Genomic DNA, 16,973 nt, shown 5'->3' with positions numbered 1-16,973 from the left:
TTTACTTCCCTAATTTTCGTATGCCTATGCCAATTAGCACATGGCTTGGGCAGTAATCCAGAGATTATGGCCCTTGAGGACCTGCACTTCACTTCTCTTCCTAGTGCTTGATAATCTCCAAACAGGTCCTCCTTCCTAGCCTTGCCTATGTTGTTAGTCCCAATGTGGACCACAACAACTGGATCCTCCCCCCTCCTGCTCCAATATCCTTTCAAGCTGGTCAGAGATGTCCTGCACCCAGGCGCCTGGCAGGCAAAACACCATGCAGGACTCCTGATCTGGCTCACAAAGGATACTATCCGTCCTACTAATTATACAATCCCCTATAACAACTGCTTGTCTTTTTTGCTTCCCCTTCTTGAATGACCTTCTGCACTATGGTGCTGTGGTCAGCTGGCTCATCCTGTCCACAGCTCTTTTCCTCATCCATACAGGGAGCAAAAATCTCATACCTGTTGGACAAGGTCAAGGGCTGAGGCTTCTCCACTCCTGAACTCAGAATCCCCCTACCTGCCTCACTTACAGTCACACCCTGTTGTTCCTGATCACCGACTGAATTTGAATTACTTAATCTACCAGGTGTGACTGCCTCCTGAAACAAAATGTCCAAGTAACACTCCCCCTCCCAGATGTGCCGGAGTGTTTGAAGCTCAGATTCCGGATCATCAATTCTGATCTGGAGTTCTTTCAGCAACTGACACTTGCTGCAGATGTGGTCACTGCCGTTCACAATGGGATCAGCCAGCTCCCACATCGTACAGCTGCAGCACATCTCCTGCCCATCCATAACTCTTTATTTAATTAACTTTAACAATTTATGTATTAAATAATTTCTGGTACTTCTCTTGGTCTTATTCAATTAACAAATTAAACTTTTAATCAAGCCACACGATACGCAAGAAATATAAATTGAAAAGCCTGTTTAACAAACAGTCATTGCTGGAGAAACTCAGCAGGTCTGGCAGCATCTGTGGAGAGAAAGCAGAGTTAACGTTTCAGGACCAGTGACCCTTCTTCAGAACTTGCAACGTCCTGATCAGTTAACTTTGTTTTCACTCTGAGATGCTGCTCAACTTACTGAGTTTCACCAGCAGTTTCTGATTATGTTATGCTCTGTGTCTCCTCAAGTCACTAATATCCATAGTAAATAATTGAGGCCCTGGGCCTGATCATTGTGGCAGTCCACCACTTTCCAGTTTGGAAAAGACCTGGTAATCCTGACTCAGTCTTGTGTGTGTTAAGACTTCTCTGCGGTGTTAATGTGTCATTGCCTTTTCCGTTTTGCAAAGATAGTACTGACAACTATGGTCCTCTTACAGTGATCTCAAAATGTGCACTGTATGCTTGAATGCTGAATAGAAGTAACAGTTTCCAGCACTGTCAATTCTGTGCAAGTTGACAACCTGTCAGCAATGCTCCCTCTAAGCCATGGAATTGAAAGTTCTTGTATGAGCTGCTTAGCATTATCTCAATACATAACTGCACCAAAAATGGTAAAATACCTGTGTACTTAAACAAATCACCCATACACTATAGGAAAATGACAGGGTACATTGGCTGTAATGTATTGCCGTTGGGAGATGCGTGTTTGTGTATGAAGTGAAGTAGGCCCTCTTGCAATAAGCATTTAAAGAAAACATTGAAATAAATGGAAAAATAGAAATAACTGGTAATATCTAGTAGGTTTAGTATCTCAAAGATGGATTCATACTTTGAGTGGGCCCAGGAAAGCTCTGGAGTACAGAGTAAGCCTTACAAGACAAGTAACAAATATGCTGACATTCCCTTTTGTTTTTGAATTCTAGCTTCAGTTTATTGGAATCGCTGTGCACACCTCCTATAATCTTTTCACGGACTGTGACTTCCCAGATGGATTTAACCTTTTTGTATTCATCTACATCATCACCATCATTATCCTCTTCAGCAACTTCTACTATAAAACGTATATACAGAAAAAGATCAAAAAAGCATAAATTTTGAAAAGACTGTCTTTAGTTTGTTTAATGACTTGGGAATATCTGTGTCAAAGTTCTCACGATAAGCGCGCGTTTGTTTCATATCACAAGAAAGGTTAAAATGCATTCTTTGTCATTGTAGAAAACCTGCTGTGTTAAATATTGCTGCCGTCATTGTTATTTGTGTCTCTACTTTGAAGTTCCCTCTTATAGCTCATAATAATCACCTTGTAATAGGTCACCATTTAATTATTTAAAATTTAAAGCAAGTGCTTTGGCCAAGTTTATTTGACACTCTGTAATAAACAGATCTCCAGTTCCATAGGATCTATCTGGTTGTGTTCTGTTGTGGATTTCACCTTTTGCTACTGATTTTCCTCCATGTCAGGCACTGTTCTGTAATAGCTTGGGCATGAAAGTTTGCTTTGCTCTCTTGGTACAGATGGCTGTCCTGATGAGAAGTGGTGGCATGGGGTGGTAGTGGTAGTGACACCTCATTTACTTCACAGTGCTGCAATTGAAGCTGGAACAGTTGAGAGGCAGCACTGTAAGATAAAAATGAGTTGTTTCATTTGACTGCTGCAGAGCAATTTGGACTTTGCTACTGTTGCCAGGGGATCGTCATGCATTATTTTCTTAATTCATGATTGTGATTCTTGTAACTTTCTTGAACCATGGTGCAAAGGTGCTCTTGGGTAATTCATTTTTCCAGCGAAATTTCAGTTATGCCCATTTACCATCCATTCATCTGTGACCACATGTCACTCATAAAGTCTTCACTGTACCTTTTTAACTGCGCGTTTTACTATATTTAATTAGATTTCAGTGGATTGTTCCCTTTCACAACTCAATTTTGTTCATATTCAGTTGACTTGCGCAGAGCCCTCTCTTCCCTCCTGGTACATCTTTGTGAAGCAAAATACAAAGCTATCAAATTAATGCTGCTGCCACAAATATTTTTCTTCTCTGGGTTTGGGTTGGACATTTAACATTTTAGAGCATGTTGAAAGATGATTAGAAGTCATAGTGAGAAACTCTGCAACTGTTTTTGTTTTAAGCTGCATTTTGTATGTGCTTCTTCAATGTACGGGCATTTCACCAAAAAGGCTGCCACTGTTCGAGGTTCCCTTTTCCAACCTCTCAAAACAGCTCACATTACAGGAAAATTTGTTTTGTAAAAGGGGAATAACTGGTATCTTAAGGAAGCAACACATAGATTTTGATCATTTGTACCTATTCATACAAGTACTCAAGTGCCAACCTTTGTTTAGTAGACCTCTAGTGTAGTGTTTTCTAATTTACATGATTATGAGCTGTTTTCTATTGAGCTGAGACACAAGTGACCTATTTGCACTGTTAGCTTTATGAGGCATTTAAGAATATTTTTATTGCATAAGATTCTTTTCTATCTTGCACCTCTCCCATTTGTGAAGGGATGACATGAGGGGATAACATTAACAGTGATCATCATTCCATCCTCAGTGTACAGTTATTTTTTTGTATCTAATCAGGCTTAATGCTGAGGGATATACTGACACCATGTGAGTGTTGCCAATCAGAATATATGTTATTCTTCTTGAGTTGCGATAACCTTGTTCTTCGTTTCACTTGTGGTTGACTTGACTGGAAAATGGCACTTCTTCAAAAAGGACTGCATTGTATTTGATCCCTCAGTAAACAGAAAGCTCAATCATTCTCTTGCACGAGCAAAAGATATTTTTATACTAAATAATGTAAACATACTTTAACTCCTTAATTGCTGATTTAAAAGATAAACCCTAAAATCTTAGTGAAACATCATTCTAATTGGATCCCTATTTTTCTACTAGACTTATAAATGTAGATGTTTTATTAATGATTAGGTTTAATCCCCAGTCTCTCCTGTGCTGGTTATTTTCAGTTTTGGTGTTAAAAGTACTTGCAGTTTGTCTCCATGATCCTGAGCTAGTGACCAGGAAGTCAGGGACAGCAGAAAAACAAAACCAAGCATACGATGTAGTGAAGATTAGTGGGAAGCCAGAAGATTTGGAAGCCTTTTAAAAACAAGTAGAGAACAAATAAATAACAATAATGGGAGGAAAAGATTAAATGTGAGGATAAGTTAGCTGGTAATATAAAAGAAGTTTGCAAGAGTTTTAGATATATTAAAGGTAAATGAGAGGCAGGAGTGGACATTGGACTGCTGGAAAATGAGGCTGGAGAAGGAGTAATAGATAACAGAGAAATGGCAGAGGAACTGTATATGGTTTACATCAGTCATTGTAAACATACCAGAACTTTTGAGAGTCAGAGGGCAGAAATGAGTGTAGTGGTCATCAATGTGGAGAAGGTGCTGGGGAAGCTGAAAGGTCTGAAGTTATTTAAATTACCCGGACTGTATGGGCCAGACTGCAGGGTTCTGAAGAGATCACTGAGGAGATGGTGAAGGCTTTAATGGTGATCTTTCAGGACTCATTGGAGTCAGGGAGGATCCCAAAGACTGGAAAATGGCTATTGTAACACTCCTGTTTAAGAAGGGAGGGAGGCAGAAGATGGGAAATCATAGGCCAATTAGCCTATCTCGGTCGTTGGTAAGAATTTTGTGTCCGTCATTAAGGCTAAGATTGCAGAGTACTTGGAAGTGCATGATAAAATAGGGCTGAGTCAGTATGGCTTCATCAAGGGGAAGTCATGCCTGATTAAATCTTTTAGAATTCATTGAGGAGGTAATGAGCAAGTCGACAGTGGATGTGATCTATTTGGATTTCCAGAAGGTCTTTGACAAAGTGTTGCACGGGATACTGCCAAATAATGTAAAAGTCCATAGTGTTAGGAGCAAGGTACTGACATGAATAGAGGATTGACTGACTGGCAGAACTTGGGGAATGGAAATAAAGGGGGCTTTTCAGGAGGGCAGCAGTTATTAGTGGAGTTCCACAAAGATCAGTGATGGGACCACAACTATTCATGTTATACACTAACAATCTGGGCCAAGAAACTGAGGGCATTTTGCTAAGTTTGCAGATGCCACAAAGATAAGTGGAGGGACAGGAAGTGTTAAGGAGATGAGAAGGCTGCAGAAGGACTTGGGCAGGTTGGAAGAGTGGGCCACTTTCTCATCCTTTCTCTTGTGTCACATTCTCAAGTCTTTGACTCGTGGTCTGCCATTCCTTTTGTTATCTACTCTGATCTATTGTAGTTTCCTGAGTATATTACTTTCATTTGTGCTTTGGTCCCTTCACCAGTATTTCTCATTCATTCATTGGTGTCAACATCCTTTCCCCTTTTGTGACAATTTGCGACACTGAAGTTGCTTTAAAAAAAAGGGAATACTGTGACTTACTGAAGTATTTGATCAAATTCTAACAATGAACAATGGAGTGCCTTGTTTAAACATTAGCTGAAAGCAGAATTGACCTTTTCTCTAATGCTTGTAGTTCTCCATTACTTATCAGAAAGCCTGCTAAAACTTAAATTTGATGGTCAAATGGCAGAATGGTGAGTTGCTAGAGGACAACCGACGACAGTGGAATCAAACGCTAAATAAGTAGGTGGTCTTGCAGCATCTGTGGAGAGAAAGCAGTTAATGTTTCAAGTCCAATGAGCTAAGAAAGGTCACTGAACTCCAAATGTTAATTCTGCTTTCTGTCCGCAGATGCTGCCAAGCCTGCTGAACTTCTCCAGCAATTTCTGTTTTGGTTTTAAACTTCCAGCTTCCGCAATGTTGTTTCATTTATACCTAACTAAATTGTCATTGCTGTATGAGATGAAAATTGTTGGGAAGATTGTAGTCCAACTATTTTCTCTCATTGGGCTTCTACACTCCTTTGTCTGAAGACTAGTACTAATAACCAAACAAGAAGTTAGAGAGCTGACTTAACATGCGACTTGCATATTTATGAGATATAGGTGAGAAGTATAAAAAACCTCTAAATTCAAATGAAAATATATATATTGTGGGTGGGTTGTTTAGGGGGGGAGTAAACACTATCCTTTAATTTGATTACAGTACATAATGAAATTTATTAAGAAAAGGACCTCTAAAGCATTAGTGTTACTTGATTTGCAATTGATACTAATCGAGAACTAATTTTAAGCATGACCTTTTTGTGTTTTTATTGTTTGTACCTGAGGTGGGCATCTTCTATGTTCTTTATAAGTCTTGGTTGTTGAGCATTTGCATGCTCAGGTGACTACTTCAGAAATACTAACTACTGCTACGAAGAAAACATTAACCATTTATTGATTTGCAAACAGATATCAGCAGACAATCTGGAGGGAACCAAACGTGTCCCACAGAAGCCTATTTAACCTAACTTAAAAAAAATTGACTGATCTAAATTCCATTTGCACTGTTTCCTTATTTCAATTTACAGCAATTTCATTTTTAATTTTTACTCTACTGCAAAGTAGAAGAAAATGTAAATTACCTTCTCTACCGAATAGTGAAAGATGAAGTGTTTGACTAGAAAATAATATGGTGGAAATGTCCTGCCAGATGCTGTCCAGCTAACTTTGCACTTATAGCAATGATGCACAATGCCCTGCTGAATGGTTTTTAGCTGGTGCTGAACGCACTTTCTTTTGAGAAAATCAACCCGGTAGTGATCTCCAAAAAAAAATGAAGCTGGTGATTTTCTTTGTGAATATGTCCACTGTAACCAAAGCTATTTTCACTGGATCTTTTTTGCTTTCCTTTTTCCCTCCCTCAAAAATGCCAGGCAGAACATTGTTGTCCTTGCATGCTCTTGAGATCTGAATTGCTAGTGCTCCTGACTTAATACAAGTAAGAAGACCTCAATTAATTCACTCCACTAGTACCCCGTGGACATGTGAAACTTGACACTGAGACATTTCAGCACCCTATGACGTTCTGAAGGCTGCTCCTGTGGATGATCATATCAGAATTTTGGCCTTTCATGGTCTAAGAACAATACATTATGGCCCCCAAAATCAAAAGACATTGTGCAGCAGCATCATCTTAAGCTATTGAGAGACTGGGTGCTTGAATGCTGGCTTAGTTCATGCAAGGAATGCTGCTGGTAAAACTGGCAGGCTAAGGCATTGCTGAGCCCTGCATTAATTCATGATACGTCCTGAAATTGTAAACTGAGAATCAAAGTTGTCATCATACTGTGTATACAATTTATATGATACAGGTAGTTCAGGTGTGCTCAGAGTCTGCGGTGTGTTAACAGAATTAAGCCTTTTATGTCCCAGGAGTCTCAACAATGCTGCTTACCATAGCAATCCCCTAAGCAAATTTTAGGGAAAGGCTAGTACCAAAACCACAATTGCCTTTAACAATTTTATCAAAGTGTAATAGTATTTTGTGATTTGTTAAATTTGAATGATTGTAAATATTTGTGATTTTTTTTTTAAAAAGAGTTTGTACTGATAATTGCACTTGAAAATTAACAAAATGTTACAAATGTAATATTAAAGCTGCAGGACTTGTATAATAAATGCTGATAGCTATCCTCAGTCTAGGTTTGTATGGAAAAAGGCTTTTGTCCTCCTTTCTCTTGACTTTTCATTTTCTTGATCAATATACATTAATCTCTGCTAGAGATGATTGCAAGAGACAGCAGATGCCTTTTGTGAGTTCCTCCACTGTTACTTGAACTACCTGTCCTGGTATGAACCAAAGTGGAATTCCAGCCAATAGTTATTATTTTCTCCTGTTCTTTTGATTGCAGCCCTTGTTTAGAGTGGCTAATGTTTGCTGAGGCTAATGCTAATCTTTCCAAAAGGTTTAAGTTGAGTTTTGTGTTTTGTTACATTATGTTGCATGCTAATATTTTGCATTTAACTGGAGTTGTTTGTTTAATGGCCTGTTACATTTCCAAGTTCCTGAATAAAAGCTGATCATTCATTCCATTTTGGTCCTGTGATACTTGTATATGTGCCTTAATATAGTAAATTAATGTCATTCATTCATCTTGTTGAGTACCAGCTGTCTAAGCATGCACATCCTACTTGAAATACCGTTTGTAGCATTTAATTTACCTGTGTTAATTAGGACACTGTAATTTCTTATTAGCTTTTAAATTCAACTTAAAGTATGCTAGTTTTACGGAGGTCATGGTAGGGCACAAGCTTGCATTCACTTTCTGTGCAAGTAGCAGCAAAGTGTTTCCCAGTGGATAAGAGGCCAAGTATTTATACAGTTAAATGCAGTAGTTCCTGTCATGATTTTGTTGACAGAACTTTCATCCACTGTTTTGATATAAATTAAGGGAAGTATTTTGCATGTTGATGTCTTAACATGTGCTTTATTTGCCAAGACAAGAACCTTCGGCCTCAGACTGATTCAGTATAATTCGCTGGAACCTGCATAAGTATCTGAAACGTGGGCTACTTTTAATTGGTTTATAATAGTTACATGGAATGATTATAAGCCTGTAATCCAAAAGCACAAGTGATATTGTGGTGTAAGTTGCCAAGAAAATGGAATGTACGTTAGCTGTAATATTTCTCACTTGTGACCTTATTTATGGCATTTCTGACTTCCAAGGTATTCAAAAACCAAAAGAGTAAGTAAAATGAGTGTTGATTCTCTAGAGAGTAAGGATGGGAAGTTTGAGAGATTTTCATAATAGTGGATACAATCAACCTTCCAGTCGATCAATATTGATGAGCTTGATCCATTTAGTCAGAGTCACAGACCCAAAAACAACAAATGATGGAGATCACAGTGGGTCAGACAGCATCCATGGAGAGAGAGCAAGCTAACATTTTGAGACTGGATGGCTCTTAATCAGAGCTGAAGTAAAGTGTGGAGGGGGTAGCATTTATGCTGTTGTTGGAAGATGGGAGTTGTGCGGTATAGAGTGCTGGGGAGAAAGGATGTTGATAGTTCAGATTAAATGATCAGAATATGAGAATGGTAAAACAATGGTGTGTCTAACTTGAAAGATCAGACCATCCCACTGGGCTGGTGGGTGGGGAGAGAGGGCATGAAGAGAATGTAACAAGTAAAGCGAAAAGAAAGGGAAGGAATCGAAGTTGGTTCACAATAAAAGGTGTTGAGCTCAATATTAAGTCCAGAAGGCTGTAAAGTGCCGAGTCTGAAGATAAAAATCACACAATACCAGGTTACAATCCAACAGGTTTATTTGGAAGCACTAGCTTTCGGAGCGCTGCTCCTTCATCAGGTGGTTGTAAAGACCTGATTCTCCACAACTATCTGATGAAGGAGCAGCGCTCTGAATGCTAATATTTCCAAATAAACATGTTGGATTATAACCTGACGTTGTGATTTTTAACTTTGTCCACTCCAGTCCAACACCAGTTCCTCCACATTATAGTCTGAAGATGAGATGTTACTCCTCCAGTACTGGAGCACTGCAGGATGCCGAGGACAGACACGTGGGCATGTAAGCAGGATGCTATGTTAAAATGACTGGCTATGGGAAGGTCAGATTCTTGCTTGTGTACAGACCGGAGGTGTTCTGCAAAAGGGTCACAGATTCTGCATTTGGTTTCTCCAATGTAGAGTAAGCTTCATTGGGTGCAGTGAATGCAGTACACAAAGTTGGAGGAGGTACAGGTAAAAGTCAATTAAATGTGAAGCTGGGAAAAGCACAGCCAGTCAAACAGCATCAGAGGAGCAGGAGAGTTGATGTTTTGGGCAGTTCCCTTCATCAGGACTGGTTGGGGGAAGGGGCTGAGAAATAAATGGAGGCACGGGGTTGGGCTGGGGAAATGGTAGGTGGATGTAGGAAGAAGGTGATTGTGATTGGTCAGTGGGAAGGGTGGAGCAGATAAGTGGAAGGAAGATGAATAGGTTAGGTGAGGTCAAAGGGCAGGGTAGAGAAAAAGGGTTATTGGTGACTTCTGTGTTGAGGCCCAACATCTTCCATCTTTCTTCCCACCTATCCTCTCCACCCTTCCCACTGACCAATTGCAATTATGTACCTGCATCCACATATTGCTGTCCTACCAACATTTCCCCCAGCCCCATTCACCTCCCCCATTTATTTGTTACCTCCTTCCCTTTCCCCAGTCCTGATGAAGTGTCCTGACTGAAACATCAACTCCCCTCCTCTGCTGGTTGACCTGCTGTGCTTTGTCCAGCTCCACATTTTATTGGCTCTGGCTTTTCAGCATTTGTAGTTCTCACTATCTTCAAGGTCCAGGTGAAAGACTGCTTCATCTGGAAAGTGTGTTTGACCCTTGGATGGTGAGCAGGGACGAGGTGAAGGGCAGGTGTTGCACCTTCTGCGGCCACGTGGGAAGATGCTGGGGAGCGGGTTGGTGTTGGTAGTGGAATGGACTTACGTTTTCTGGAGGGAATGATTCCTGTGAAATGCAGACGGGGGGGTGGGAAGATGTGTTTGATGATGTCATTCTACTCGTCTGAAATGGTGGGTGAGATGAAAAGTGAGGAGAAGGGGAACCTGATCACACTGTTGTGTGTGATAGTCATGGGCAAAGGTGGAAGCATGGGTGATAGGCCAGATCCAGTTGAGGGCCTTGTCAACCTGGAAACCATGCTTATGGAAGAAACAAGCCATATCTGTAGTGCTGTTTTGGAAAGTGGCATCATCTGAACAAATGTGCTGCAGACAAAGGAACTCTGAGAGTGGGATGGAATCCTTGCAGGACTTGGGGTGTGGAGGGCTGAAGTGAAGGTAATATCCGGGGTCCATGGTTTTGTAGTGGTTGGCAGTGGACAGTTGATTCCTTGAAACGGAAACAGAAAGGTCAAGTAAAGGAAGGGAGGTGTCGGAAATGCAAGACTGAAAGTTACAGAGGGATGGAAATTGAAAACAAAAGGAACAAATTTTTTCAAGGTCCTGGTGGGAGCATGAAGCATCACCAAAGTCCACGCTGACCAGATATCCTAAATAAATCTAGTCTCATTCACCAGCATTTGACCCATATCCCTCTGAACCCTTCCTATTCATATACCCATCTAGCTGCCTTTTAAATGTTGTAATAGTACCAGCCTTCTCCACTTCCTCTGGCAGCTCATTCCATACATGCACCACTTCTGTGTGAAAAAGTTGCCCCTTAGGTCCCCTTTAAATCCTTTCCCTCCTACCTTAAACTTATGTCCTCTAGTTTTGGACTTCCCACCCTTGTGAAAACATTTTGTCTATTCACCCCATCCATGCCCCTCATGATTTTATAACTCTCTACAAGGTTACCCCTTGGTCTCGGACATTCCAGGGAAAATAGCCCCAGCCTATTCAGCCTCTCGCTATAGCTCAAACTCTCCAACCCTGGCACTATCCCTGTAAATCTTTTCTGACCCTTTTCAAGTTTCACAACATCCTTCCTATAGTAGGGAAACCAGAATTACATGCAGTATTCCAATAGTGGCCTAACCAATGTCCTGTAGAGCCACAGTATGACCTCCCAACTCCTCTACTATAGACCAATAAAGGCAAGCATACCAACTGCTGTCTTTACTGTCCTCTCTGCCTGCAGCTCTACTTTCAAGGAACTATGAACCTACACTCCAAGATCTCTTTGTTAGCAACACTCTCCCGGACCCTACCATTAAGTGTATAAGTCCTGCCCTGATTTGCTTTTCCAAAATGCAGTATCTCACATTTGATTAAATTAAACTCCATCTGCCACTCCTTGGTCCATTGACACATCTGATAAAGGTCCCATTGTGTACTCCAAGGTAAACATCTTGGCTGTCTATTATCCCATCAACTCTGGTGTCATCTGCAAACTTACTAAACATGCCTTCTATATTCACATCCAAACCATTTATGCAATTGACAAAAATCAGTGGACCCAGCATAGATACTTGTGGCACACTACTGGTCACATGCCTCCAATCTGACAAACAACCCTGCACCATCAAACTCTGTCTCCTACCTTTAAGCTAGTTCTGTATCCAAATGGCCAGTTCTCCTTGTATGACTAAGGGAAAATGACCACGAGGGCCGCAACCAGCAAGGCACACCCCCCAGCAGCAACGGATACCCCTGCGGCATCCGCCTCCATGAACGCCCCGCGGACTTAGCTGTGGAGTAGAGCCTGGTCTCGGAGATTGTGAAACTCCAAGAGAAGATCGGTTCAGTGATGGATGAGACCCAGACAGGAACCGATCTCTGCCATCCTGCAGAAGCATGACCAGGAAATCCAGTGTCTCAGGCAGCGATTGTGGAGGTGGAGCAGCAGACTGCAACTTCTGAAACTGCAGCACGATCCTTGGCGGGCCGAGTCCAGGGCTTAGAATGGCAGGTACATGCCTTAGAGCAGGTGAAGCAGGCCCACAGGATCACAGTGCGCAGGCCCAGATCAGACCAGTGCCCCCACCCAGTCCTGGTGTGACTCCAGCATTATAGAGATAAACAAATGATGCTGGAAGCGTCTAGAGTGCTGTGGAAGGATCCACAAGCTCTGATATACAAAGGATCACTAATTATGCTTTTCCAAGACATCTCTGCGGCCGTGATCTGCACGAGGAAGACCATTGATGAGGTAAAAAGGAGGCTGAGGGACTTGAATATTCAGTACTCATAAGATATCCGACAATATTACTTTTATTAACCAGGATTGCTTAGGGTCAAAATATGGATGGGATGGGTTGAATGCCCACTTTTAATTTTCTTGTAAGATGTGTGTAACTTTTTAATACTCTATTTTGTCTCAGTTTGGGGCTGGAAGGAGCCATGGAGGGGTTAGTGGGTAGTATGAGTGCTCCCTGTGGGCAAGGGGGAAAGTCTCCGCTTAGTTGTGTTCTATGTTGGTTCATTGTAGAAGTAGTTGATAGAAGTTTTGATTTGGTAGTTTTTGTCGTTGTATTTTCAAGTTTAGATTAACTATTTACTGCTTTCACTCGGCGTGCTATAAATGGGGTTCTTCCTCCCAAGGTGGGGGTTCACGGGCTGTTGTGGACGGCTATGGCTAATTGCTCGTTTAAATGGTGCACCTGGAATGTTAAGGAGAGTCATTCACCAATTAAGAGAAAAAAGACACTTTCAAGCCTTAGAAAGGAAAGAGTCGATGTAGCCTTGCTGCAAGAAACACATCTAACCAATAAGGAGCACTTAAAGTTACAGCAGGGAGGGTTTGGCCAAGTGCTTTTCTCATCCTTTAATTTGAAAAGTAGAAGCGTGGCTATACTAATTCAGAAGAATCTACCATTTCGTTAGACCAAATTAAGGTCGAATGTGGGCAGTTTCTGATCCTTAAAGCTTTAATACATGGAGAGGAATATGGGATCTTGAGTGTATATTGCCCCTCCCAGCACAGTCCCTCAAATTTTTAATGGATGCACTCTCCAGGTTGATGGCCCTTGGGGCGCATCATACATTTATAGGGGGAGACTTTAACTGACTGATACCGAGGTGGATTGGATGCCGAGGGGTCTTGTGGGTATTTCCCTGCAATCCAGCAGCTGATGGACCTGAACAGAGCTGGCGTTGGTGGATGTGTGGAAATGTCCCTATCCTGAGGGTAGGGACTTCACCTTTTTCTCTAACCCACATAAATGCTATACTAGAATTGACAAGTTTTTTGCCCCATCTGCCTTTTTGAATTCGGTGCTGTCCTGCAGAATTGGGAATGTAGCCATTTCTAATCATGTGGCAGTGTATGTGGAGGTTAAGGCCGGTGGTGATGGGACAGACCTGTGGCGCTGGCGCATGGATCCTTTCCTTCTGAAGGATAGCAAGTTCACTGAGTATTTTTTGTGGGAATTTAAAATTTTCTGGGGCATTAATTCAGTATGGCCCGTAATCTGTCTGTGCTCTGGGAGACTGCCAAGCCCAATGCAAGGGGTTTGATTATTTCTGACTCGGCGACTTGGAAGTGGCAGAAGGCAGAAGTGGCATATGCTTGAGGCTCGGCTAAAGGCAGCCAGAACGTCATATTTTGACAGACCGTCTGTAACTAAGTTTCAGTAGATTACAGCCCTCTGGACTGCTTTGAATACCGTGCTCACCCAGACAGCAAAGAGGGAGATCTCATTTGCGAAACAGTGGTTATTCAAGTATGGTTGATAAACCGGTTAGGTTTTTATTTCTTATACAGAGTCCCAGCAACTCCCCCCACCCGTCCCTTTCTCCTGGTTATATATTCTTTTCTTTCTGAGGAGACTCTAAATCTCCTGTTTGTATTGACCGGGTAGGTATTTGACGTACTTGGCCAGAAAGAAGAGTGCCCCCCAATCTATCACATCCATTAGAGAAGGTGCTGGTACTATCACCTGTGATCCCAAAAAGATTAATGCAGTATGCAAGAAGTTCTATTCTTGGTTGTACCGGTTGGAGGGCTGTGAAGACAGATTGGCAAAGATGGAGTCCTTTATTAAGACCTTGGACCTCCCAGATATAACTTCAGAGCAGGCGTCTCTTCTGAATGCCTCTCTGACAATCCAAGAGATACAGGAGGCAGTGAGGCAGCTCCTGAGCAGTAAAGCGCCCGGCCCAAATGGATTTCTGAGTGAGCTTTATAAGGAGTTCATAGACATACTAGCCAGCACAACGTTGGTTATGTACAATTATTTGTACAGTCAGGACTACCTCCCATCCTCTCTGAGAGAAACAAATATTTCTCTCATTCTTAAGAAAAGGAAAGCCCCAGAGGATTCCACTTCATATAGGCCCATATAGTTATTACATGTGAACTTCGAAATTATGTTGAAAATGCTGCCATTTAGGCTGGAGAAGGTCTTGCCCTTCATTATGAAAGAGGACCAGACAGATTTTATGAGGGATTGTAGATCCTCTAATAATATTAGGGGAGTGCTAAATACGGTTCAGGTGTGCCAGCATGGGTCGATTCTAGGCTTGGTAGTCTCCCTGGATGTAGCGTTTGATTGGGTGGAGTGGCCGTACCACTTTAATGTCCTGGAACGGTTTGACGTCGGAGAAGTCTTTGCCAAGTGGTGGCAGTATTATATAGTGACCCTAAAGCAGCGTTCTTACTAAATGGTATAAGGTCTGACAATTTTAGCATTGACAGAAGCAGCCGACAAGTGTGCCCCCTTTCACTGTTACTATTTACATTGGTGATTGAGCCATTGGCAGAGGCCATCCGGAAGGACCCCAGTATAACTGCCCCAGAGGTAGGATCAAGAGGGCATAAGATCACCCTCTACACATATGATGTTCTTCTCTTTCTAGCTACCTGGCAATATCTGTGCCCCATTTGATACGTGATTAATTTATTTGGCTGTTTCTCAGGCTAAAAAATCAATCTTATGAAATTAGAAGTCATGCCTATCAGTGGTCTTATTAGAGTACCTGATCATAGGGTGGAATCCAATTCCTTTTCGGATGGTCATTCGGAGGTTTCCTGTATTTAGGCATTTTTTATCACCCCAGCCTTCGATCAATTATATAAAGCTAACTTTGTACAGTTGCTAGAGAAGATAAGACAGGACCTTCAGCGCTGGGAGGATCTTCCAATATCCTGATTGGGTAGAATAGTTTTGGTTAAAATGATTGTTCTTCCTCGTTGATTATATCCCATGCAAATATTCCCTTTGATGCTGCCCTGGCAGGATCTATGGAAGCTTACCAGGTGGCTTGGCTCTTTTATCTGGTGTCAAAGGCGGCCTCTTATTAAGCTTGCCAAATCGCAGCTTCCGCAGGGAATGGGGGAGTGTGGAATTTCCAGACTTTAAGAAATACCAACTAAGTTCCCTACTAACCAATGTGGATTATTGGGCTTACCAGGACCAGTGGTCAATTTGGCTGGACATCGAGGCCTCCCAGGCAAAATGCCCCATCATTAATTTGTTGTTCATGGACAAAATGACGACTGCTGTGGACCATTACAGAAATCTGATTGTCCTTAACACGGTTAAAGCATGGAGAATGATGTGACCAAGTGAGGGCAATTTACAAAAAAATTTCCTCTTTTACTTCCATCGGGATTGATGGATTCCAGCTTTAGGCTCTGTTTGGGAGACTTATTTGATGAGGGGGTTATGATGTATTTTGAGCAGCTGAGCCAGGAGTATGAGCTATCTAGGAAGGATCTCTTTCATTATTTTCAGATTAGGGACTTCACACAGAAAAAGACTTACATTAATGATTAGTCCCTATAAGTTGGATATGGAGAGGAGAGTGCTTCGGTCACAGGCGCTCTGATTAGATTAGTTACAGTGTGGAAACAGGCCCTTCAGCCCAACAAGTCCACACTGACCCGCCGAAGCGTAACCCACCCATTCCCGTACATTTACCCCTTTACCTAACACTACGGGCAATTTAGCATGGCCAATTCACCTGATGTGCACATCTTTGGACTGTGGGAGGAAACCGGAGCACCCGGAGGAAACCCACGCAGACACGGGGAGAATGTGCAAACTCCACACAGTCAGTCACCTGAGTCGGCAATTGAACCCGGGTCTCTGGTGCTGTGAGGCAGCAGTGCTAACCACTGTGCCACCGTGCCACCCACCGTGCTCTCTCGGTCAGCACCCTCAATCATTTACTAGGAGGAAATGTCTTGAAGGACATTGAGCGGCAGTGTGGAATTTGTGCTCAGGAATTGGGGGTGGAGACCTCACCAGAGGAGTGGGAGGATATTTGGGAGAACGTAAGCAAGATTTCGATTTGTAATAGGATGCAATTGAAGGTACTCCACAGAATTTATTTGCCACTGGAGTGGCTTGCGAATTTTAAGTCAGGGGCATCCCAATGTGCCCCAAATGTAAAATAGATTTTGGTACTCTTACTCATAGAGTCATAGAGATGTGCAACATGGAAACAGACCCTTCGGTATGACCCATCCATGCCAACCAGATATCTCAACTCAATTTAGTCCCACGTGCCAGTACCTATTCATATTCATATTCATATTCAAAAACTTCCTATTCATATACCCATCCAAATGCCTCTTAAATGTTGCAATTGTACCAGCCTCCACCACTTCCTCTGGCAGCTCATTCCATACACATACCACCCTCTATGTGAAAAAGTTGCACCGTAGGTCTCTTTTATATCTTTCACCTCTTACCCTAAACCTATACCCTCTAGTTCTGGACTTCCCCACTCCAGCGAAAAGACTTTGTCTATTTATCCTATCCATGCCCCTCAGGATTTTGTAAACCTCTATAAG

At 42.0% G+C, this 16,973-nt stretch overlaps 1 protein-coding gene across 3 annotated transcripts in view; it reads left to right on the top strand.

Moving 5' to 3' along the window:
- The window catches only part of elovl8b (ELOVL fatty acid elongase 8b), a 55,953-nt gene extending 53,671 nt beyond the window's left edge, over nt 1–2,282 (top strand). For all 3 annotated transcript variants that reach the window (XM_043699060.1, XM_043699061.1, XM_043699059.1), the window contains exon 8: nt 1,806–2,282. In XM_043699060.1, coding sequence (XP_043554995.1) covers nt 1,806–1,973 — 168 coding nt within the window. In that variant the 3' untranslated portion in view covers nt 1,974–2,282. The remainder of the gene's footprint in view (nt 1–1,805) is intronic.
- The last annotated feature ends 14,691 nt before the right edge of the window (nt 2,283–16,973 follow it).

This window comes from Chiloscyllium plagiosum, chromosome 11, assembly GCF_004010195.1.
Source record: "Chiloscyllium plagiosum isolate BGI_BamShark_2017 chromosome 11, ASM401019v2, whole genome shotgun sequence".
NCBI lineage: Eukaryota > Metazoa > Chordata > Chondrichthyes > Orectolobiformes > Hemiscylliidae > Chiloscyllium > Chiloscyllium plagiosum.
The sequence above is the reverse complement of the archived record's forward strand: the minus strand, read 5'-3'. Positions and strand labels throughout refer to the sequence as shown.